Here is a 25,284-nt window from a genome sequence, read left to right as displayed (position 1 = left end):
TCTTTCTCTTTTTCACATTTCCCAAGTCTTCATGTCTACTAAACTCAAGCATGCCTTATACGAGTGGATATGTTGCGGGACATAGTGCAGGGTTGAACTGCATGTGTGCATCTCGTGATGTTGCTCAGACACAGGGAAAATAAAAAGCCTGAGTTAACAGGTCAGACAAAGTTGTAGAGTATGAGGTGCCCATAACTGGAAATTGCAATATGGGGACTAAGACCTGGAATTCCAAATGTGTATGTTTGAAGCATTTAAGGTGAGATTTTGAGAACCAGGAAGGTTTCCCACCCAGTATCCAATCCATTTGCTATGTAACATTCTAATTTTTGCGGACTAAGCTTGTTTTGTTTTGAGCTCTTACACCCTTCTGGCTCATCACCAACAATCACCAGCCTCTGAAGATGTGCCAATATCACCAGGGACTGAGAACTGCTGTGGTGACTCTTGCCTATGTGCCCAAACAGGACCTTGGGCAGGTTAAGTTCTAAAGGGACTGAGATGTTAGAACTTGAGATGTTAAAGGTGAAGTCATTTTCTAGTAAGAGAGGCTGGAGGGGGACTTATATTGCATAAAGACATATATTTCTAAGCATTTATGGGGTCAAAGAACTCCGCAGCTAAGCTTGTTACAGAGGAAAAATAGAATCTTCTGCAGACTTTGTTTGCCTTCAGATTTGCTCAAGTTCTAGAACGCCACAACGCAGAGTGGGTGGGGTGTGGAGGCTTCCCAAAGTAGACCTCCCCACCCACTTACTTCTTCATTAGGAGAAATCACCACTTAGCTGTTTTTGTCTCTGCCACCTACCGTCCCTTGTCCCACGCTCTTAACATTCTGTCCTCTGCGCTGGAAACAGACTCCCACTCTCCCAAGTGCCAAACGTTGCACTCTCCCTTACTGTCACCTCCTGCAACCTATTGTTTCAGGGAAAGCTCCTCTGGGAACTTAAATTATTTGCTTGCTCTAGGTGTTTTAAAATTTGGGGTTCTGCCTGGTGTATCGTGGGTCTCTCCTGAAAGGTGTCAGCTGGCTGCTCTGATAGAAATTGTCTCTGGAACTTGTCATTTTTAAAGGGGCGATTATAATGGGGTGTTATCAAATGAGAATAGACCCAGGGTCTTTACTTTTGAAGAGCTTAAGATAGACTGGGTGAAGTGGACTTACTCCTTCTATGAAGAAGTGAGGAAAATTTCATACTATAAAATTAGGTGGCTAGCAAAGAAAAGGAAATATTACAGCTGAGTTAACATGGAGTAATGCTTCAGAGAAGTGCTTGATATTGTAAATGATGAAAAAATGATGATTTTGTAGTCAGCATCCTCTGCTACAGCTGGAATAGCATGGTGATGGAAAGAATACTTCCTGGATTTTTTGATCAACAGACCTGATTGAAAACACTGTCATCATTTCTCATCAGCAAAACAGTGTATAATTTTCACAGCCTCAGTTTCTTCTTCTGTAAATCGGGGCTATAAAAATCATTCCTTTGAAAGTTTTGTGAAGATATACAAAGTCTGTCCAGAAGGTATCTAGCCATGTAATATGAAAAATAGAGACATTTATTGAAGAAGATACAAGAAACATTGTACACAAAATAATAACACCTCAGTCCCCTTCAAAGTAGGTACCTTGGGACCTCACACAGTTCTCCCCATCACCATCAGCTGCCCTGTTGTATTTTCTTGAAGCTCACTGACAGTGTGAAATCTCTTCCCTTTCAAAGGTGATTTTAGTTTTGGATAAAGCCAGAAGTCTCAGGGCACATAATCTGGACTATAGGGGGGCTGAGTCACTTGGGTGATTTGATGTTTCACCAAAAAAATATGCCCCAGACATGATACATGAGTGGGTGCATTGTTGTGATGAAGCTGCTAATCACCAGTTGTCCATAGCTGCAGCCTTCTGAATCTTCTAGATAGTTTTAATGGAGGAATGTTTAAGCTTAAAGTAAAATTCGATGTAGATTCATTGCTGTATTCACTCTATCACCCTGAATGTGATGGCCACACAGTACACATGCTCACTGCCCCCTTTGACTAGTACAATGAAGTCATCATTGTTCATGTATGCACAGTCCACTCTCCTCGGCTGCAAGATTATATTAACAATGGTTAGACTTTTTCCAGACAGGCCTTGTGTGTGTGTGTATATATATATATATATATATATATATATATATATATACATATCATGCTGGCCAGAAGGAATCTCTTTACATGTGTTGCCCTTGTCAATCTCCAAAAAGTAGTTAAAGATTTGACCTGACATTTTGTGAGATCCAGCTGGGAAGAATTTAGTTGACAAGGATTAATGTGAGAGTTTGTGTTCATTTGATTCATTAGCAAGATTAAATAAATTGTGTGTACTCAGAAGACTGGGGCAGAAAGGTAATGTCTACACATTTTTGTATAAATGCCATGTCACTTCAAAAAAGTCCCCCCAAAAATTACATTTAGAGTTAGTTGGTCTTGTTTGTGTCATTTTTAGAAAGTTAAATTAAATTAAAAAAATGGAGAATGTTTATACAATCACCTGGTTAGGGATTGAGAATAAAAATAATTCATAATAATACTTGCTAATATGCATTGAATGGTTACTAGATGGCAGACACCAGTCTCAGAATTTACATGTGCTGCATTATTTATTTTATCTCTCAACAACTTAATTTAGGAAGCAAAATTATACTTGTTTCCTCTTAGAGAGAGTGGAACTGGGGCTTTATGAGATTATAACTCCACAGACATTTAATAGCAGCTCTAGCAACTATGCAGCAGAGCCTTCAACCAAAGTACTGAGACTCCAAAAGATGTGTTCCCAACTCTGCAGTAAGCTGCATGCCTTTCTAGGAGGAGCCAGGAAGAGTTCCCAGACCTTCCATCATGGTCATCACTTGTCAGGTGGCCTTGAATGAGCAGGGCTGCAACTGAGTGTCATTGTGGAAAGTGAATAAACTCTGGTGATCCCACAAATTTAATTCATCTGAACTTTACTTAGCCTCTCCCATGTGAAATGCATGCCTCTCGGTGGTGTAGGACACTCAGAAATGAGAAGCTGTTTGATTAGTTTTGCAGCAGCGAGACTGTGGGGATGAAGAGGGTAGTGATTCTGGCGTAGTGAGGGTAAGTGCTCCCGGCGTTCAAGCATCCCCATGACCATGAACACGTGTTGCTGGTCCTTGTTGTGCCCGTGCTGAGAAGCACATTGCATTCATCATCTCCGTGGCTCCCAAATGCTGATCCAGAGATTCATTTGATTCCATGATGGCATTTTCAACAGACTACAGCTAAATGAGAAAACTAAGGGCAATTTAGTGAAAAAAAATTTTATTATTGTTCAAGTACAGTTGTCTCCATTTTCCTTCCATCACTCCCCTATCCCCATGCATCCCCGCCTCCCACCCTCGATCCTACCCCCTTTGGTTTTGTCCATGTGTCCTTATACATGTTTCTGAAAACCCTTTCCTCTTTTCCTTACTTTATCTTCTCCCACCTCCCCTCTGGTTACTGTCAGTGTGTTCTTAATTTCAATGTCTCTGGCTATATTTTGCTTGCTTGAAAATTTCAATAGACCTAAATTTAATCAATTCAAAGGACTGCCTTTTATTTTGAGATTATGTCCTTCTTACTTTTTGATACAAAATGCCCTTTCTGTTATGAAATGATGATGATACCATATGGTGTGTGTGTGTGTGTGTGTGTGTGTGTGTGTGTGTGTGTGAATATACTAACTTCGCCAAACAGTCATTAATTTCATGCAATGCTTCTATTGTTTTTAAACATTTATTGTAATAACTCATGAATTAGAGAAAAAACTCAAGAATCATTGCAATTCTGTGAGGAAGCTATTATTAGCCCCATTTTAAAGAATAAAAAACTGAGGCCCTGAGTTTTTATTTTATATGTCCACCTTCACATGTCTTATAACAAGCAAACCTTGGCTGCAAGCCCAGGTTTTGTGTTTCCGTAGACCTGGAACACTCCACCATGGATGTGCTCTCACTTTTATCCATGTATATGTCCATATGCACACATATGAGTAAAGAGAGTGTAGTTTTTGTTGTTTTGGGTTGGTTTTGTTTGTTTTTCACATGTAAAATGTTATTATGTATGCTCTGAAACATTGGAAAAATCTTCCCTAGAGAAGTTTTTGCAAGGGAAGACATTCAGACACACCTCACCCTTTCTAGCAGCTGCACTGTATGCATGTGCCCGAATGTACTGTACTATTGCCCTATTGCTTTTGTAGGCAAAGCTGGAAGGACTATCCTGCTACATGCACGTCTGTGTCCATCTCAGGTTTTCTGCAGGGAGATACAGGGAACTGGAATAATTAGGGTGAAAAAATATGCATATTTTAAATTTTGAACATGGGTGCCAAACTGTCCCCAGGACCTTACCAGTTTTGAGTCCCACTGTCTGCATTTGAGATTACCCATTTCTCTATGACATCAATTCTAGATAGTGCTGGTAAGCACTTATATTTATTTAATTAGTTGATTTTATTTATTGATTGATGCCACTCTTGTGGACAAAAGATTGCATGCAGCCAACTGTTCTAAACAACCAATGTGATTTTGAAAAGAGCTTTTGTAGTGAGAGTTAGTTGTGAGCTGGGCATCGTTTGTATATTTGGATTTCTGTTCATTTAGTCCTGGTCTCATAGACACCCCACACCCAGGGAGCTAGTGGTGTTTGAGGATCCTGAACACAGATGCAGCCTCTAATCTCCAGCTGCAATCCTGTCATTATATGCAAAGCGATTATCTGGAACCTATGGAATCAGTTTTGCCTGAGCTGCAGCTCTTTCTTCTGAGAGAGGAGAACCATGCTCATCAGAGCAGCCGAACTGTCGGCCCTCCAACTCTGTGCCCTGGAGTGAGCATGTGTTTGCTAGGAAAACCATATCTGAGAAATGGAGCTTCTGCAGGGCAGCTCAGAGGACCATCAGGAGCTGAGACCTCATTCCGGAGGCTCAGGGACCAGCTTAACACACAGAGAGCTAAAATAAAATAAAAATGTTTAAAATATTTCAGAATTCTTGAATTTCTTGAGCAGAAAAAAAAACAATAGGTCAATATCATTTCAGTCCAAATTCCTGTTATATTCATCCATCTATCCACCAATTCAGTATTTTTTCAGGGCCTACTATATGTCAGACAGCATATTACATACTGCATTTTAAGTAGTTAAACCTGCAGATGAAAATGTTTTCAATTTTTGTCATTAGAAATGGCAGACTTCCCACCACCACTCTCAGTAGACTGACCCAAAAGAGCTCCAGAATTAGTACATTAGAAAAATTTGGGGTCTGGCAACCAGATTGAAAGGGGTGAGGGTGCAGGAGGCTTTTCTGGAAGCTGAAGCTGCATTTGCAAAGCAAGCACACTTTTACACAGTGCTGCTTCCACCTGCCCTACCCTTCTACCTCAGATATCCCTCATCCCCCGATCCTGTTCTTTCTTTGATTTTTTTCTATAGCACTTACCACTTTCTATATTCTGTATAATTTAATTTTTCTTATCTCTATTTTTTATTATCCACACCCTGCCTTAGATCGTAAGCTCTGTGATCTTAGGGGTCTTTGTGCTTCTACATGGCTATAGCCTTAGGGACCAGAACGGTGCCTGGAAGTATAATCAACACTAACCAAATATAGTGTGTTTCAACAAGTAAGTGACTCAGAGTGCTTGTGATAGAGACAATAAATAACAACATTTCTATAGATACTTTCATTCTCATGTTACTGAAGATTGAAACTATGTAGCTGCCTGTGTTTGGAAGTAAGAGTAACATCTAAACCACTCTGGCACTGTCACAAGTTAACCCCAGTTTGGATAATTACATTTAAGACCAAGAAGTCCTTCCTTCAGTCTAACTGGAGTTTTTGTTGTTCTGATGCACTGCAACTCCCATAGAAAATCTTCCTTAGGCTAAATGTCTGGCTTTTTGACAGCCTTAGGAAATTAGTATAATAAGGAATTATGAAAGAGTGAAAAGACAACAATTTCCTGTTTTCATTTAAATAGCTGGCAAATTTGAGTGAAGTTAAAGTTACAAATACTGTTCTGTGGATTGAATTACAATGTGAGCTGTTACCTTCTGCCTAAGGAAGTATCACTGGGAGGTGGCATTGCCATTGCAGGTTTTCCAGCACTCTCTCTGCCCACCACAGGGTATGTACAGCCACTCAGTTAAGGATCCTTGTGGCGGAAAGGCACAAGGGTGGCCCTTGCATGTGCATGCAACATATATTCCCTAGTGATACTGAGTCCCCCAGGATACTTTGTAGGCAAAGAAGGCTATTTTCCCCCACTTCTCCCATTTATTGATATAGTTGAATTGTTTTGGAGCTAGTAGCATTGATGTGGCTTTTCCTCAGTTTTTGTTAAGATGAAATTTAAATTCCATCTCAGATGCTGCTTAAAAGCCTGGCTGAGTTTTGGCATTGAGTGAGCAACAGTGGCAGCTAGGGTGTCACCATTTCATCTGGGGTCATCAAGTGTTCTGTTCCTGATTGATGTGCACTGATAGTCAGCCCTGTAAAAGCTTTCCTACCGGTCCTGTAAGCAGGTATCTTGCGGATAGGTGCGTACTTGTCTCTGTGCGTAACGACACTTGTGTGGGGATGTGGGGATGTAGCTGTCCAGGGAACAGAGTGTAGCCCCAAATCATTGTGACGTGCATTTAGAAGCTCTGGATCCCATTGTCTCACTTTGCAGACTCCCAATGTGCCTGACTGTGAAGACCCAAGTTTAAGGGGAAGTCTGAGCCATTATGCAAAATGGGTCTGTAGGAATCCAATCAGCACTGAGCACTTTCAACTTTGGGGAGAAAACAGACTGGAAAACCAGAGTTGGCTCAGGGCATCTGAGAGCAGTTATGGGTTCCTTATGTAATGTATTTGTTTTTCATTAAACCATTCAGATAAGGTCTTATTAAAGTGCCATGTATTATTTATCGTGTTTCTTATGAAAATGAGCTGAAGGGAAAAGTCTGTCCTCTTTTCGGGGTATTCTCGGGCTTTGGCAATGTCAGTGAGAAAAAAAGTGAAGGAAAGTAGGGTGAACCCCTGTCAGCACAGCCGTGTTGGAGGCAAAAGGAAGGAGTGCGAGAGGGAGAGTCGGGATGGGACAGGCGGGATCTTTGACCCTTTATTCCATTCTACCTTTTGCAGAATGGCTTTTCTTTTGATTTTATGAATTGCAAAATTTAGAAAAAATAAAAGACAGGCAGAAAGTAAGAAAAAAAATAAGAAGACAGAAAAGAGGGGAACATTTTGTCTGTGAATCAGACCTTAGCTGATGAATATGATCTCTCAGATAATATACACAGCGCCAATTTTTCAAACTAACCACTGCCAACCCCCCTCCCTCCAAAAAATACATAAAATACCAGCCTGTACTTCCCTGATCGCCCATATTAGTTCACTTAGGCTTAACCATGCCCCTGTATTCCCTCTAAACGGATGGGATGTGTGCGTTGCAGGGTGTTGGAGGGCAAGGAATAGAAAGAAACAGCCTGGCTGGGGCCTAGTGTTCGGCATAGGGAAGACTTTATAGTTATTGATGGCGTTTCAGAACAGAACAACAAAAAATGGAGCTGTGGTATCATTAATTTGCTTTTCTTCAGAAAGCATTTTGATTAGCCAGCAAAGGGAATTGTGTCTTGCGAACTAATGGCTCAGTTCAGAAGCTGTCTTTTGGCCAAGAGTGTCCCTGCGAGCCCCACGGAGATGTCGGGGGTACCCCAGGGCCAGTCCTGGGCTCTGCCCGAAGTGTTCCTTCCCGAGGGTCCTCCAGCACTTTCAGAGTGTGTCTGCCTCAGAGGACACTGGCGAGCCTGAAGCAAGGTGTCATGTAGGGAACCCAAACAATCAGAAAAGATGCTGTTCAGACAGCCTCTTGCTCTGAAAATGAAAAAGGAAATCTAGTCACTGGGTCACAATCTGTATCACACAATATAGCAGGATCACAAACTAACCACGCCAAAAGCATGCCTTTTCTTTTCTGTGAGGACCAAGGGTGTGTTAGAGTCTTAAAATTTTCTTTTGATTTGCAGATCACATCCCATTTTATTGCATAAAGACTAACAAAATCTACTAATGAATAATTATTACTTCATAAAATAAAAGGGAGGGGGGAGACCCTTCTGCAAGAGCAGAATGCTAATTTGGCCAAGGAGGGCTGGTGAGGCAGGAAAAAAATAAAATAAATAAACCGTTGTCATTTGGCTGCTGTAGCCCACAGAGTAATCTCTTATCAGACATGGACTTCCCCGCCCTGTGCATTTATAATTTGAGAAGAGTGGGGATTCTAAGCTGGAAGAAGCCCCCCCTTGCATTCACCAGGGGCTGACGTTACTTAGTCCAACAGGCTTCATTTCCACGCCAGCCAGGGTGGTTTCTCCCACTCAGCGGCTTCGGGCTTGTTGGTGTGCCGGCTGCTTCCTGCCCAGCCTAGGCAAGACGCCCAGGGAAAGCTGCGCCCCAAACGCCTGGGGGAGCATCGCCGCCTCTGCAGCCCTTCCAGGGGGTGGGGGTCCCAGACATTGCCCTGCCTCTGGTGCCTGCAGCCCCTGCTCCGCCTGCCCCCAGCCTCTAGAGTGGTCCCAGCGCTTTAGCAGGGGGAATCCCGTTTTCCCGTTTATTTGTCAACGAGTCAGGCAAACGAACCAAACCGCCACCCAAATCTAAGACTCTGGGTCCCAGCTGGACAATCGCGTGAATTGCCCAGCTTGCCTGGGTGCTGGCGATGTAGGGTGCTCGCTCACTCGCTGCCTCGCCCGCCCCGCGGAGATTTTTAGCAGACACAATTTGAATTTTGGTGAGTCGTTTAAAGAAAAAAAGGCAAAGGGGAGGGAAAAAGAAACACACACACACACACACACACACACACACACTCCCAGTCCTTCCCTGGACCCATTTGACAAATGAGGAGGCACGCAGCATCAGATCAGGACCAACTGGAGTGAGCCTCAGTGTGAGTCAAATATTCTCTCTCTCTGTCTCTCTCTCTCTCTCTCACCCCCCTCCCCCTCTCCTTTTCCCCCTCCCTCTCTCTCACCCTTAGCTCTACCCCCCCCCCCCCCGACTCAGCACCTACAGGAGGGCAGCCACCCCCTGTACCTTTCATAGAAGTTGCCTTTGCTTGTTCTTTCATCTTCGCGGGGGGGCGGGGGACGGCGGGGGCACCTGCCACTTTGAGGGGCATCAGAAAGCAGGGCCCAACAACCACACACACACAAAGATATAGCCACGAAGGAAGCAAAATAGTTTCCTGACCTTCTCAAGTGTCTTAGTTGGAGGCAGATGAACGCTGGGTTCTAGCAAACCCAAAAGAAAGAAGGAAAGAGAGGGAGGAGGGACACGCACGGTGCAGCGGGGGGGAGGGGGGGAAGACGAGAGAGAGAGAGAGAGAGAGAGAGAGAGAGAGAGAGAGAGAGAGAGAGAGAGAGAGAGAGAGAGAGAGAGAGAAGAAGAGAGCTGCAGCCACCGGGGTTTGACTTAGATAATCAGCAAAATTAAAAAGAAAAAAAAAATTGTAGCGTCCAGGCAAAGAACGGCGTGATTGCATGAGAGCGTCCCCACTCGTGCTTGGCGGGCGCCAGAGAGACAAAATGCAGCATCCTCTGACGGGGGCCACCTGCGTGGCGCTCCCCAACGTGGGCATGTGTCCCCAGCTCTCGTGTGCCTTGACTTTTATGTACTTACAGCAGGTAAGGCGCGCGGCTTGCCCTCGGTGGCTGCTTCCCAGGCTCACGGACTCGGTCCCCGCGTCGCTGGGCTGTGCTTTGGTACCTTGGAGGGGATTGGGAGGGGGCTCGTGCTTTTGGACAGGCGGGCTGCGTCGGAGCCCCTCATTTTCCATGGACCCCAGCTACCCCGCGCCCAGCAGTCTGTGCCCCTCTGTGCATACTTTGAAAGCCTGTTTCCAAGCTTGGGTAACAGGAGTTGAAATTGCAAACTGCTTTCGCCTTACTCGCATCTTTCTCGTGCCAGTGCGTCGGTGGTGATCTGAGTCTACCCCCTCTGATGCCAAGAGTTTGGATCTTTCTGGAGGCATTTGGTGCTTGCAGTTTCAATTCAGCAGCTTTAATAGGGAGTGAAAAAACATATATGTATGTGTGTGTGTGCTCAGTATTTTTGTTTTCTTAAGTTTGTCTGGATGGTGCTATCTTCAGTTGCTTTTGGAATCAGAGCCCTTGGGTTTCTGGAGCGAGTCAGCCCCAGAATCTGCCTCCAAACTCCCTGGCAGTGCTGTGATGAAGGCGAGCTGTTTAGGATGCTGTCTTTGTTACTGCGTGTAAAAGGCTTTAAAATTCTTTTTTCTTCCTCCACTCTCCCTTAATGGTCTTGCTGTGAGATTTTGTGTTTGTTTTCCATTCTGTGTACATTTCAGAATCTTTCATTGTGTTTCTTTCTCTGGGTGTTTCCCGTGGACCTTGCCTGTCTCTCTTTGCTTCACTAGTAGAGCTGCTGCTTAAGTTGGTTTCTGGGTTTGGGGGACAGCTCAATGTGGCCTTGAGAGGGAGGGGGTGACAAGCTCAGTTTTCTCTCACTGGGCAGGGGCTGTGGATGCAACTGGCAGAGATGGAAGTATATTTTTTTTGTACAGATGGGAATCCTTTTCCCTGCCCCATCCTGCTGGAGGAAGAGTTAACAGTGATTGCAGTCATTTTGTCCGGTTTTTTGATGGACTCCCTTCCAGAGTACCATTTGTCAACTATGTGTGGTTGTGGTGTACTGAAGTTCCTTCATAAGTGTCCAGACAGGGGGTTTCCTCTCCAAAGACTCTCCATGTCAGTCTGTTATAGGAATATATGGATTATAAAATGTCAAGATTCTGTTTTGAACACCTGGGTAATTTGTGATCAAGTTGGTTGCCTCCAGAAAATATTTTTTAGGTATATTTTCTATTGCAAGTCTTTTTGAGAACAGCCTTTTTATATCATTTTAATATCTTGGGAAGAAATTGGTTTATCCTTTTAAATATTATTTTATTCCATTTCTCTTTAAGTAAATTGTGCCAGGAAACATTTCATCTGCTTCTTCCATTTCTGTGTCTTCACTGTGTGTGTGTGTGTTTAACACCAGTTACCAGTATTCTAATGAGCATTTCTACAGATGCTCAGCCTTAGTTGAATTTAATCTAATTATTAATATGAGTTGATCTTTTGCCTCCTACATTCACTTCTTTCATAGTATTTATTAATCAATTTGAACAGCATTGCCTAACAAGTAGAATGCTCTAGCCATTCAGTGTTCTCACAGTCTCTTTGTGCATTATTCTTTTTTAATAAATTGGTCTTTCTTCCTTCTAGATTGTTAAATTGGTTTGCCCATGCAGGCACAACTTAGGAAGGAGGAGAGTGACTTTGAGTGGGAGGCTATTCTTGCCATGAAAAGGACAAGTATATAGGATAAACGCAGGGGTTCTCAGCATCTGTCTGGCAGTCTCTTCCAAGACTCCTGCTTGGGAAAGGGGAGGCTCGAAGGGAATGTTGACAGCCGTGGCAAATATTTAGGAGTGACTAAATCAGCATCACGGTCCCATAAGAAGACAGACAGAGGTGGGTTTTGAAATGTGCTATGGCACACACCTCCTTCTCAAAAGAGCATGGAGTGCTTTGAGTGGAACTGGTGATGAGCTGATGCTATGACACAATGTCAGAATGTGGGGAGTGTGTGTGTGAATGCATGTATGTTTTCTGAGTTTCACTAAATGCCTGAAGTACAGTGCAAGCGGACATTTATTTTTGCCTGCCTCATTGAGAGTCAGGTTTTCTATCGGCACCTCCCACCATTCCTAAAGGTGCACTTTCAGGATTGGAGAGCCATACCTTTAGGTCATCCCTTCCAGTCACTGCTGTCATCACAGTTTGTATAGAAGTCTCATGTCGTAGCTTTTATTTGGCAGCCCAGACAACTGGCTGATTAAGGGTGAGAAACAGTTCGCTTCAATTACCACAACCACTTACGGATACAATCTATACATCTTCTATCTATACATGGCCACTGTATTTTCTATCTACTATGAATCTTTAGCTATTATTGTATCTCTATTTAATTGTGATGATCTATACTCACAAAGTTGATAAAATCAAGCTGCATCTATGATAAATAATATCTGTATTGAAAACCTTTTATTGTATTATTATTTATGAATAAACATATTTCAGGGATGTTTCTCACTCAGATCACCAATTACATAAGAGAATAATTAAGACCAAGTATCTTATTTTGGAGCCTTTATTGTTTTGTTTTGTAAAATTGCTAGCTCTCATTAGGGGCCACAGAATCTTCAGTGAAATATGATTTCCTGGAATGAAGTTTCATATGGTACTTATTTTTCATCCAATATCAAAGGAAAATTACTTCATCATTTGCTTTCTTTGCCTCACTCCTGACATCCAACCGTTCTTCCTAAAGTCTCCCATATTTGTTCCTAAGACAACTCATAAAAAATAAAAATCAGTTGGGATACCTCAGCATCCAAGTCTCCTCTGAATGACCACATGAGAACAATATAACCCTTTTGCCACAAAGAACTTATTTATTCAGCCCAACTTGGGTGTTTAAATTGTTTAGGATAATCCATTTCATTTATTTATATCCCGGTAACTCTACCTTTGGTAGGCATTTTACTATGGTTATATATATATATATTTTTTAATTTTCTCTTTCTTCTTTCTTTTAACATTGGAGATGTTACTACAGTTTGGAGTTGCAAGGTGGTATAGTGTTGCACAGTCCTCTTGGCACTGCGGTACCAAGTGCAATGATGTACACATGTATGAGTACACACACCTATGTCCCTCTAGTGTATAGTGTGTGTCTTGTAGAGCATTCTCGGATGGGACAGGCAAGCCACCAGAGCAGCCGGTTTTAATCTTGCTGTCCTGGGAAAGTCTCTGCTTCAGTTTCCATTCCTAGCACACTGCAGAGGTTTTATTGTGCCTTCTTTGCTGGTGAATCTTTTTCTCAGGTGAACTTCAAACTCACATAGATACCCAATACAGAATCTCCCCAGAGTTTCAAAGTGAGTACTCATGTAAACATTTTTTGTTTTGAGGGAAAATTCTGAATACAAATTCCAAATTTGAGGCTTTGTGAAGAGTGGATTCAAAAGAGAATATGTTTTGTTTTCCTCACAGAGAAAAATAGAAAACAACCACACACATACAACACAAAAATTAGACATGCAGGATACACATTCTGAGTAGTCACGGGGAGCACAGCAAAGAGCATCCATCACGTGGAATGCATGGCGAGGCCAAGGACAGAGCAGATGAGGTTTGTTCTGCGATGCTCACATCGTGCTGGGCTGCCTCGAGAGCTACGGTTCACACTGACTTCCAACCCCATGAAAAAGCATAACTAGCATATGAATTTAATTTTCCCTGTTCCTGAACCCCTATCCTGGTCTCCCAGTATGCTTCTCAGAAAGTGTCTCATCTGTCTGATCCTGTTCACCCAGAACACTTTTATCAGCCTGAATTTAAAAACAGGTGAAATGCTTAAAATCCACATTAAACAGAGGGGGAAAGGGGCCTCCAAAGTGGGCCATGCCACTGTCGATATCTGAAGATTGGTAATTTTTCCCACTTAATGATGATCCATGTGGTTTGTTTTAAATAGTGAAGTGGTTTGTACAAAGGGTAATTCCTGGTAAATGAAGCCATTGCTCACTGTGGACATCTTCAGATCGAAAGCAATTGAACTGAAACCTGCATATCAACCCTCTCTGTCTTTAATTAGAAAGCGGTGCTCAGTACAGAGTCACTGGGAAGATGGGCTCTCACACGAAGGTTGTAGGAGGGAGGGGGTCACCCCTTGCACCTGCCGCGGTTATAAATTTGGGGACGTTCGGTAGACCATAACAATCATGGCTGCGTAGACAAGTTCAATTCTCATTCCAGTTACTTACCTTGTGCTGCTCAGCCTGATGATTTATAGGGTACCAAATGGCATTTTATCACCTTCTTTCTTCTTGGCTTAATCTCATGTTGATTTATTAGATCGTGCTGTGGATTGGGGGTAGTCAATAGTGTCAATAATGCAGAAAAGAATTAGAATAGATTATCTTCATGTCTGAATTGTTTAAGGAATGTAAGTGGCCGGAATAAGCACATTCCTAGGCCTGAGCGACTGTCGGGTACAACATGGTTCCCTCGGTTTCCTCCTGGAGAGACCCTGTTATGAACTGGTTCATTAATCAATCATCCTGGTGGCTCTCATTTTTCCAATTCAGGGGAGAAGGCATGACATGCTGGGCTCCTCTTGGCCAGATAAGGCCCCTATCTCGGCTGGGCTGGGGTTCCCCGTTTCTCCCATTTCAGGAACCTGTGGAAGGGAGTGGGTATTGCCTGCAGGGTCACTCAGTGTGCCTGTGCCTTAGGATTATTTCACATTAAACATCCGTTAGTCCACGGACTGAGTCCTGTCCCAGCCAGCAGCTCTACCTGCCATTTCAGGCGGTTTCTGTGTCCGAACCTACAACGGCCGCTCCTGCCTCTGCCCAGCAGAGACAGCCCATGTTCTTAGTGCTCACGCGCCATCTGTTTTCCTTACAGCTGGCCCTTGAGTAATTGTCCAGTAGCTGATGGACTGAGGGTAGACAATCTTTTTTAGGGTTTTCTGATTCATTTAACCAGGCTCTCTGCCCCAAGAGAAAAAACATAATGCTTGTTTATTCATATTGGCCGGGTAAAAACAGTGTAGTTTGTCAGGCAAATAATAGTCTTTTGGAAGAGAAAGAGATTGCAGCATTGTAAACAAAATCAGGTTGGTGCATTTGTGCCTCAGGGGGGCTGGGAGATGTGGGAGATGTCATCCTGTGAATGAGGCAGAGCTGACAAAGTGTGGGCGTAATTGCCCCATCTGCAGAGACCTTCCTAATGGACGGGAGAGGTGTCCCAGTGTGCTGTTTAATTCAATTAAGAAAAGCCAACAAAGTTCCATTCATCAATAAAGTTTCTTATTTCCGGGAGCTGCTCAAGAGAACTTTGCAGGGCTGCCTCTTGGCCTGTGGCTGTCTGCATGATGTGGCTTGTCCCATTGAGAGGGGCTGTGTCAAATAAGGTCAGCTCTCAGGCACAATAGCTCAGGAGGGCCCTGGCCTTGGCCTTTCAACCATGCTGAGTGCAAGCGAGCTGGGGAAATGAGCAGCGAACCTGCAGGCCGCTCCCACAGAGAAGAGACTGTTGCAGAGGAGACTTTCTGAAGGACTCCTCCACTGCAACCCCAGGTTGGGGTTAGGAAAAAGCTTATATGGTTGGAACATTCAGGCAACAGAAAACATTTAGGAAAAGGGGATCTTGATGCTGTTTCTGATCCTGGCACACCGTGGCCCGGATTGATTGGTCCTGGCTGAAAAAGAGCAGAACGACTGCTTTCCACTGCCTGGGTTCTCACTCCTGATCCCTCTCTGGTGAAGAATTTGCATTTCTTCACCAGACAGTTCACAGAGCACTTTCTCTGTGCCTTTTCTGACCTGCTAGACTATAAGGTGGCAGAGGCTTTTTATTTCTGTCCCTTACTCTGCCCACAATTCCTAGAATAAAGTCTAATATGTAGTAGTTGTTCAAAAAAATTTAAGGCATGAGTGAATGAATGAGTGCATTTGGACTTTCTAGAACCTTAGAAGCAAGGGGAGGCAGTGATTGCTACCCATTTTATAGACTTATATGACAACATATTCACTCATTTATTTTTTCTTTCACTTGGCCATGCAAAAAAATTGTTTCTATGCATTGAGAATATTGCACCAAATCAATTAGGAAAGGTCCTTGCCACCATGGAGATGGCATTCCAGTAAAAAAAAAAAAGCATAGATGATGCAAATGTGAATTGAGAATGTATTTTCAGATTTGAGAGAGTGCTGTTCAGGCAATAAACAGGGTGATGGGACGAAGGATTAGTGGACTCTTGTTGTTTGTCGGGGTTTATCTGACAGGTGGGTCAGCTTGGGTCTCACTAAGGAGGCAATGATCTTCCTGATCTGAGGAAAAAGGGAGCATTAGGCATGTGAAGAGTTGAGAAAGGTGTTCTAAGAGTGGGGAAGGGAAGTTCACCTGCTTTGACTGCAAAAGAGAGTGCATGCTGCCAAGAGCATAAGGACACTGTAAGTGGTAGAATCGGGTCACGCGGCAAGTGGTAGTCTCTGCAGTAGTTTCTGTTGTCCTCTGGGACCATACTGGAGACATGAAATGATGGAAATGAATGCTCCTTGATCAAATGAGAGAAGACCACTCCTGAATTCTTGAGACACTCAGGGGCTTTTGGAAATAGGTTCCAGGATCAGAGGTAGTGAAAGGGCTTTAATGGGAGCCTTAAGAAAGACGTTAATGTGGAACATCAAGAGTCTGGGTGATGTCTTCTTTTAAAACCTCATCAAGGTACTTAGACAATGGGCTTGTACTTTGAAAGCAATGAATGGGGTCCACTGATTCTGAAAGTTCAGGCATTCAGGCATCCCCTTTCTAATTACTAATTTTTACTAATTCACTCATCATCACAGTTGATATCTACCAAATAGTTTTAGAATCAACTTATACTTTGAACTTAAAAGTAGATTTGCTCAAAACAAAGTAGTCACAGAATCCCAGCTGTGATATTTTTTCTAAGATACATTCAAATATTCATTCACATATTCATTCATTCATTCATTCCATGTTTATTGAACTGTTAGGTGCCAGCTGCTCTTCCAGACTTTCTCAGTAAGCAATGGCCTCCATCCTCATGGAGGGTCTATTAAATTGTTCATCCTTGTGCCGTCTTGTGAGACGTCAGTGCAGCACCACACCTTGGAATATATCGGCCGGGTCTGTTGAATTTCCCAGGAATCCCTGTTCATGTCTGGCACAGAATCCTTCATTTCTCCCCTGACCCATTTTGCAAAGAGGAAGACTCTAGTTATCTGCTTTGCATCACCTTCCTCCCGTCTGGCAGAGCAGCAGTCAGAGTACACAGCAAAGAAAAGCAGGCATATATCCAACACCTACAGCGTGCAGGGGCTTGGAGAAAATGGGGCTGGGGTGGCGGTGTGCGGTGCTGTGGTTTCTAACACAGGACCAGGCTCTAGGTGAGGAACAGTCTGTCGCCGTTTTGCTTCTGTTCTTTATGTTGTGTTTAAACACACACAGAATCAAAATTAGGAATTGGAGCCAGACTGGAAAGCATTCAGAAGGTTAGTGTGTGTTCCCAGAGAGATGTAATGACTTTTTTTTTTTCTCCATTGCAGCTATGGAACAAAGTACAGGCAGCCATAGGATTTAAGTGCCTCAGATTTCCCAGTCCTGATGAGTAAATGCACAAAAGGTTTCATCTTAATGAGACTTTTCTTTTTTGGCGTTTGATGTTTGCCCAGGCTTCACCTCGAGGACTAGGGCCCCCTTATCAAAGCAACAGCAAATATCTCACTCTTCTCTTCGGTCGTTCTGATTGCTACTGCTCTGCCTGAATCCAGGCATGAGGCGAGCTTTTCTCTGATGCAAGGCTGAGAGCTGGGAGATTTCCCCCTTCCCCATGAGTCTTTCATCAACAGTGAACAATACTGATATTTAAAAATGGAATGAGCAGTGAGGTCCACACTTTGCAGTAGTCAACTGTCCATCTCCAGGATCTTACAAGATTCAGGTGAAAAACCTATGTCATTTTAGAACCAGGTGGTGTCAGCTTCCCCCACCCACAAAGCATAGTTTAACAAAATATTGCTATCTCTGGAGTCCTATGTAGGACAGAAGTCATGAACTAAAGGCTTAATCCAAACTCTGTTATTTGATTAGCTGACCCAACTAGATCGAGCAAAAGTGACTTTACTTGATTCAGAGCTTTAATTGCTTCTTTGGGAAAATGGGGTTAAGAACAACCATTTTATAACTGTTCTTTGTAAGATTTGTACATACCTTTGTAAGATCCAGATGGAAACACTTAACAGTGCCTGGTACGTGATGAGCAGCCAATAGTCTTTTATTAAAGAAGTGAAAGAATGAATGAAAGAATGAATGAGTAAATGCTTATGTTAAAGAAAGGCTGCACCTGTTTACTGAAGCTGAACATGATGTTTTATCTCCCCCAAATCAATGCGGTATATGCCCCAGGGTCTGCCAAGGACACAGACCCAAGGCACATGGGTGTCTCTCCCAGGTTCCTTGGCTTCTTCTACCTCTTCTGTGTTTCTCTCCTGTCAACTGTCAGTCCTGCTGGCGGTGTTGGTTGTAATGTGGCTGCACATCTCAATTAATGCCCTGTGACAGGAGGAGGGAAAATAAAAATTGTCTTGCTCTTGTCAGTAGCAAAGTTATTTATTTTCAAAAGCTGACAGAATCACACTGCAGGGGCTTCATTTATTTCTATTCAGAATGTCATTATTCTGTGATACAGGGGACTGGGCCACACGTTGAAGTATATTCCCACAAACTTGAACATGGCAGGTGCCTGCTAATGTGTGGATTGTCACCTGGGAGAGTCCAGGGGAATTTTTCTGGGGCCTGGTGGTGCTTAAGTGCTTGGCACTGGTGCCTGGGCAAATGCCCTAGTTTGAGGATGGACTGTCCGACTGACACACGCATTTTCAGATCTTGGTTCTGTCCTATGAGAGGGAGCATGTGTCCCGCTGCTGCTTGATCATTTGTTCTCTTTATCCTGAAGCAAAAGAATAAGGAGTGGCTCTCCTAGTTTCACATCTCTCTTCATCTGGGCCACTTCTGAATTTCTGGAAACACAGAAGCCCTCCTGCAAATGAGTTTGCTTTGAATCCATGTATTGTCTGTACTTAAATCAGCTGACAGATGCTCTCATCCAAATAATCTGCACAAAACTATGGAATTTTTTCTGCTTGCTTTATTGCTTTCCTCCCCCACCCCCTCTTTTTTTTTTTTTTTTTCTGTTTGCAATAAACAGTTAAAACAGGAGTAGAGAAATTCCTTCTTCATGGTGCAATGGCGTGACTTTCCACTGGGGGTCTCCATTCAGAGCATGTGACTCAGGATTCTTGAGAACTCTTTTTCTCTTTCTTTTCTTCTTTTTTTTTTAGCCTCCTTTTGGTTCCATTCAAAAAGTGAGTCTGTTCTGTAAACAGTAGGAGATGCCTCTTGTAAGATCCCTTAGGTAGCCTGAGAATCCAGCCAGCCTCAGCAACGATGATGATAATAATAAAATAATTAAAATAATGAAACAATCAATAACTTTTATAGAGTGCTATATGACAAGCACACTACGAAGCACTTTCACATGGATTACCTCATTTAATCCCTCACAAAAGGTCTCCAGGGAGTTGAGAGGACTCGTTTCGTTTTTCTCGATGAGGATCTGAGTCAGGTACGAGGAAGAGGCGATATGGGAAACCAGACTGCCCTGCTCCAGAACCCACACTCTGCTGTCCCATTCAGACTGCTGGTTCTGCAAGATTCGCCCAGGCCCCTGCTAGCCCATCATTATGGAAAAACAGCTCCTCTCAACCAAGAGTCCTCATTTCTCTTTTCTTTCAAAGGCAAAACTTGTCAGAAAGGGAGTCAGTGGGGAGAGCTTTCAACTTTGAAGCTTTCTCGTGATTTTATTTTTAAGTCATTATGATTACTGTTGAATAAATTACAACACAGTGTGAGGCTGTCAGACTTGGGGAGGGTGGGGAAGAGAAAGAGAGCAAGGCTGATGGGAAGCATATCTGCTCCGAGGATGATGGAGTGCATTTCTCCGCAGCCAATTCCAATCCCCAAATCCCCATTGTGCTGAGGAGCTCTCCAACTAACACAGGAAATGCAGTCACTGCCGGGCACCGTATTAATGATTTATACACCCTGCACCACTGCTTTTGTTCACTTGCGGGGGCTGGTCATGTTCATAAAGGAATTTCTGGGAGCGGGGCCCCAGATTGCCATGCTGTTTTGCTCAATGCAGTGCAGGCTGCTCCATAAATCAAGAGAATTTAATGTTTTACAGCCTTCTGGAGCTTCTGAGATCCTGTATGCATTTACACGTGTGCGTGCATGTGTGTGTATGTGTTTAATCAGATTCACCTAGGGACATTAAAGAACGAACGAAAGAGGGGATGTGGTCTGTCGTAGGTGTGTCAGGGTTGATTGTTTCACAGTGGCATCACGGCCCTATTTGTTCCCCATTTGGTGTTTATGCTTTCCGGTATTGTCTGGGAAAATGGGCTGGCACCATTTCATTAACATAAAGAGATGCAGATCACATTAGGATCCCCCTTCCCTTCAAATCATCAAAAACGGCAGGCAAGGGAGATGGGTGAGTGTACTGTAGACAGCATCACCGTTCCCTACAAGTCACTGGGAACATCATGTGACCTTTCAAACAATGGGATTTTGGAGGCTTTAAGAAAATTCAATTGTTTATAGAAAAAGAATTCTACAAATTCTACATAATTGTGCAAATTCCTATTATTTTGAAAATGAGTGGGGACATTTATTTTCTGAATTGAGAATTCTGGATCTAGGAAAATTTCTCCTGCATGGGAAGCTATAGAAAGCTGATTTTTAACTTCAGCTTTTGTTTTTCCTAATCAGAAGAGGAAAAATGATATGATCAAATGATATATTTGGAAGCCTCAGTTACTTTTTCCAGATATCAACAGAGAAAAGCCCTGTTTTTCTTTTCTTTTTTTGATTATACTTGCATTTTCTTAATTATGTCATGTGTTCCATTTTCTGTGGTTATATTTCTTCCACTATAGAACGAAAAACTGAAAACTAGCAGATCTCTGAGTAGGAGTTTGAGGGGGAAACAAAATAACCAGAAAATTAGAATGATACTTTAAATATTCTGTCTAGCAGAATTGTTTTTGAATAAGGTGATCTCTTCATATGCCTAACAAAGATTTGTTAGGTTTTTAGGAAATAAACATCTCAATTCAGTAGAATTCCTAAAAAATACATGAACAGATGAAGGCAAAGAAAAGTGAATAAAGCCCCAACCTACTCCCACCCAAACCGGGGCTTGAATTTCTTTTATAAATGTGAAAGTTCAGGCTAACTGATTTTTGTGAACGCTTTTGCTCATGAGAAAATTAAAAACGTTCTTTGAAGCCATCCAGGGTCATAATCAGTGGTTATGAAATTGAAACAAATACTCAATTGAAAAGACTAGGCTTTTTTTTTCCAGCTTTGTCTTCCTGAGAAGTGGAGGGCAAAATGTACACAATTACATAAGTAAATAGTGGTTATTAGAAACATTTTTCATCGTGTGAAATATGATACAACATCTTGGGCTGAGAAAGCAGGTGTCCAGCAAATGCAGCTCACATTCGTATTGTACTGGTTTTCATGTTTGCATTTGTCCTCTGTTATATGAATGCGTGAGTGTCTCATTGTCTTTAATTATGTCTACGAGGCACAAGACAGCAGTCAACATCTGCTCTGTTGTTTGCTTGGTTTACATATAGCTTTGATGGGTTATTAAACAATCTATTTTTCAAACCGAAAACAGACAAACCAGCCGAACCCATATTATGGCATTTTGTAAAGACCCATTATGCAATTAGCACTTGGGATTTGTGCAAAGCCGGCGATTCACCCAAATAAACATCCCTTTATTCTGATAGTGTCTCTTGACTTTGTGAAAATATCAATTTCCCACAAAATAAAATCACATTTCCTCCTTAATCATGTAGCATGCCAAGAAGATGATGTGTTAATATGAGGGATGGATCCTTCACTTTTTATATCAGAAAAAGAGCAACTCTCTCCAAAATAATTATGTCTTTAATTCAAGCCAACAATTATTATATTACATAAGACAACTGTCGGCTTACACATAAGATAGATTTGGGGAGTTTATCTGATACTATCAGAGAACAGAAATGCCATATTTTTAACCATTTGTAGGGCAACCTTAATACTTTATGACCTATTTATGAAAGACTTATCAAGTCGTCTAGAGCAAAGCATGTGACATCCATAATGATTAAATCAGACCTCGTCCTCTCATGTAAGTAATTGATTAATAATGAATTTGCTCACTTATCCATTCAACAAATATTCATTTAGTCTCTGCTGTGCCTCCAAAACTAGCTTAGTCACTGAGGATATATAGACAAGGAAACCAACTTCATTTTCCTTCACGGACCTTACAAGTTTGTGGGGATGACAGGTAATAAGCAACCAATCACAACAGAAATCTGTATTGTAAGTTGTGATAAATGCTCTGAAAGAAAAGAAGCAGGTCCACAGAAAACAGTAGGGTTGGCTTCAGGGAAGAAGTATGCTCCCTCTGAGGAAGTGACACTGAAGCTCCCATGAGGCAGGAGGTGGGTAAAGAGGTGGGGCTTGGGGTGGAGAAGACCGTCTGTACTGAGGCAGAGAGTATATGTAATGCCTGCCCCGTGCCTGGAGGATCTCAGGGGACTGAGAAAAGACCAGGGAGCCTGGAGTAGAGTGAAAGAGGGGAAAAGAGGCAGAGAGGGGCCAGAATCCAGTTTTTGGAAACACGTGTATGGAGAGGAATAGATTTAATTCCAAGAGAAATAAAAAAGAGGAGAAAAGGACTAAGGGGCTTAAAGCAGGGGAGAAATATGATTGAACTTATCCTTTAAAAAGACCAGTTTGGATGTTCTGTAGAAAATAGAGTAGAGGGGGGGCAAGACTGAAAGCAGAGGCTCAGGTAGGGGACCACCGCAGTAACTCAAGTGTGAGCTGATGTCTGCCTGGACTAGGAGTTGACAGAGAGATGGACAGGAGTGAGAGTTTTATAAAACAAGCCTGCTATTCTTTGTGACAGCTTTCCGTCCTCCAAAGACAATGTTCAGCCAAAAAGAACAAATGTAACATGCTGGAGAGAGACATATGAGGGCGTTGCTGAGGAGGGTAGTGTCTCAGGAGGCACTGACCAACAGTGTGTGGGGCTTCACTAGAGTGAATTACAAGCCAGTGTTAGCATATTTTAGGCCAAAGCTCCCTAGATGTTATTTCAACAGAGCAGAGAATCTCAGCAGTTGGTAGTAGAGTTACCACACCAACTCAGCTTATATATTGTTTGGTAGTGGAGTTACCACACAAACTCATACCCCAACTCGGTGGGGTAATCTCTTACATCTTAGCAATTGACTTCTAATACCGTGGGTTGAGGAGTGGAGACCCAGCTTGATGAAATGTCCACTGGGCAGTGCCTCCATCTCCCACCTCTGGTCAAAGGAGCATCGGGGTTAAATGCCTTCTCATCAGTGTTGGGCAAAACTGGCTTTGAATCTGAAAAATATCACTAATTTTACAGACCTCCGGTGAGCTACATGGACATGTCTTGTAAACTCTCTAAAGTTTAGTTTTTACATTTGTGAAGTAAAGGTAATAGCAGGACCAGGAGCTGGGGTTGTTGTGAGTATGGCATGAGGTTGTTTGTATGGCACCCAGAACAGCCTCCAGCACAGAAAAAGCCCAGTAAAGACTTTTAGCCTTGGAAGTGGTGGTAGTGGTAATGGAGGTTGTGATGGTGGTGGTGGTGGTGGTGGCAGTGGTGGTGGTAGTGTTGGTACTGATGGTGGTGATTCTGATGGAGATAGTGATGGTGATGGTGTGTAGTGGTAGAGGTGATGGTGCTGGTGATGATGGTTGTGCTGATGGTGCCATTGGAGGCGCTAGTGGTGGTGATGGTTGTGGTGATCATGGAGGTAGTAATGGTAGTGGTGACGTTTGGTGATTATGGCAGTGGTGATGGTGGTGGAGTTAGTGGAGGTGCTCATGAAAGTGTGGCAGTGGTGATGGTAGAAATGGTGGAGGTGTGGTGATGGTGATAATGTTTGGTAATGATGGTGATGCCAATTAGAATGCATTGCTAGAACAGTTTCACACATAGTACCTGGATTTAAATTCAGTTTAAATCTGCCACTTGCCATCTTGTATGCTCATTGGCAAGTTACTTAAACTTTCTTTGTTTCAGTTTTCTCATCAGTAAAATGAAAATGATGATATTCATTGTCAGTCATTATGATGACTAAATGAATTACTATGTGTAAAAAAATAATAGTCTTTGTTCTAATAAACAAACTCTGCAATGAACATAGACAGTGTTTGTAAATAAGGTGGCACAGAATGCAGCCTTTAAAACAATCACGCTAGTGGTTTACGCTCTGCTTCTTCTTGATTTCACTTTTCATGGTGGGCAGGAAGGCAGGCCCCTTCCCTTCACTGCAGACCCACCCCCATCTCTCCATGTGTTCTGAGTGTAACAGGGTGAACCGGAGTTCTGGCACAGTGCGACATGAGAAAGACTCCCAGTAATTACAGAAATAACAACGAGGGCTGCTTGGCGAGGTAGGCAGATGAGCACACCACTAGCCAGAATGATAAATAGCGCCTGCAAATGTTAGGTCCCAGTGGGAGTGTGGGAACATATGGGGATAAACTACACTGAAAGTTGGGCATCACTGGTAAGTTTTAGCAGTTAAGGAAGGCCATTCTAGTGCCAAGTTTTTTTTTTTTCCTTTTTTTATCCTAATTTTAAATCCTTCAGTTCTCTTTTGTCCCTTTGTTCTATTTTGGTCCTAAAAGGAACATTCATCTTTGAGGCCAGCCACCAGTTTCCAAGGAAGTGAGGTCTAGGTGGTAATCCTAAAGCAAACAGCCACCCTGGAATCTGTGAATTTCAACAGTGGGCTCTATTCAATAATATTGTTGGGGGAGATGCAAGAGAACATGGTGAGTATTTTGGGAACCATGTTCTCTGTAATAAGTGAACATGCAGAAAAATGAGTCCCTGAAAAGCAACCGGCCTGATAAGTTTATAAACATTTGTAGAGGGGCAAATGGCTCTCCCTGCCAAACATTATTTAAAAAGAAGGTGTGGACTCAGGTAGGTTGGTTTCAGGACGGAGTTGCTGTGTCTGTGTCTGAATGTAATGAGACATTGGCTCTGAATCAGTGGGGTTTCTCTGAAAGGGTATTTTAGAATTCTTGTCTGTCACCCAAGCAGTTTTTCCCAGGAGTCACCTAGAAGAGGTTTCAGCATAGGCAAAATTTACAATTTTGGGCACCTGACTGTTGGTCCAAGCTCCTGAGGAGGTTTCCAGGATTCCTCACTTAGCTAAAACATCAACATCCTTGGTGATGCAAAGTGTGCCGAGGAAAGGAAATAGTATTTAAAATCATACAACCATGGCTTTGATTAAGGTCCACCTTCTCATCTAGCCAGGCATGATGCAAACTCTCATATGTAGAATGGGCTGTTAAGAGTACAAATACCAGAAAATTGTTAAAAGATTAAATGAGTTAGTCCTCAAAGAGCTGAGACTGGTGTTTGAGACTTAGAAATTTCCATAGAAGTGTTTGTTTAAA

General features: G+C 42.8%; 1 protein-coding gene and 1 long non-coding RNA gene across 13 annotated transcripts in view; one reads left to right on the top strand and one right to left on the bottom strand.

Annotated features, from left to right (window-relative positions):
• Window positions 1-25,284, top strand: part of RBFOX1 (RNA binding fox-1 homolog 1) — a 1,508,648-nt gene that overhangs the window by 1,127,967 nt on the left and 355,397 nt on the right. For 8 of the 12 annotated variants that reach the window (XM_036019909.1, XM_036019910.1, XM_036019914.1 and 5 more), the window contains exon 1: window positions 9,470-9,714. The exons of the other annotated variants lie outside the window; for them this stretch is intronic. In XM_036019909.1, coding sequence (XP_035875802.1) covers window positions 9,571-9,714 — 144 coding nt within the window. In that variant the 5' untranslated portion in view covers window positions 9,470-9,570. Of the gene's footprint in view, window positions 1-9,469; window positions 9,715-25,284 lie in introns of those variants that run through there. 12 annotated transcript variants of the gene reach the window in all.
• LOC118499262 lies at window positions 6,389-20,316 on the bottom strand. Its single transcript, XR_004901787.1, has 2 exons — window positions 9,710-20,316; window positions 6,389-7,906 (listed from the first exon to the last, which is right to left on the bottom strand). It is a non-coding gene; the product is annotated as an uncharacterized LOC118499262 (long non-coding RNA).

The sequence above is a fragment of the Phyllostomus discolor genome, chromosome 3, assembly GCF_004126475.2.
Source record: "Phyllostomus discolor isolate MPI-MPIP mPhyDis1 chromosome 3, mPhyDis1.pri.v3, whole genome shotgun sequence".
NCBI lineage: Eukaryota > Metazoa > Chordata > Mammalia > Chiroptera > Phyllostomidae > Phyllostomus > Phyllostomus discolor.
The sequence above is the reverse complement of the archived record's forward strand: the minus strand, read 5'-3'. Positions and strand labels throughout refer to the sequence as shown.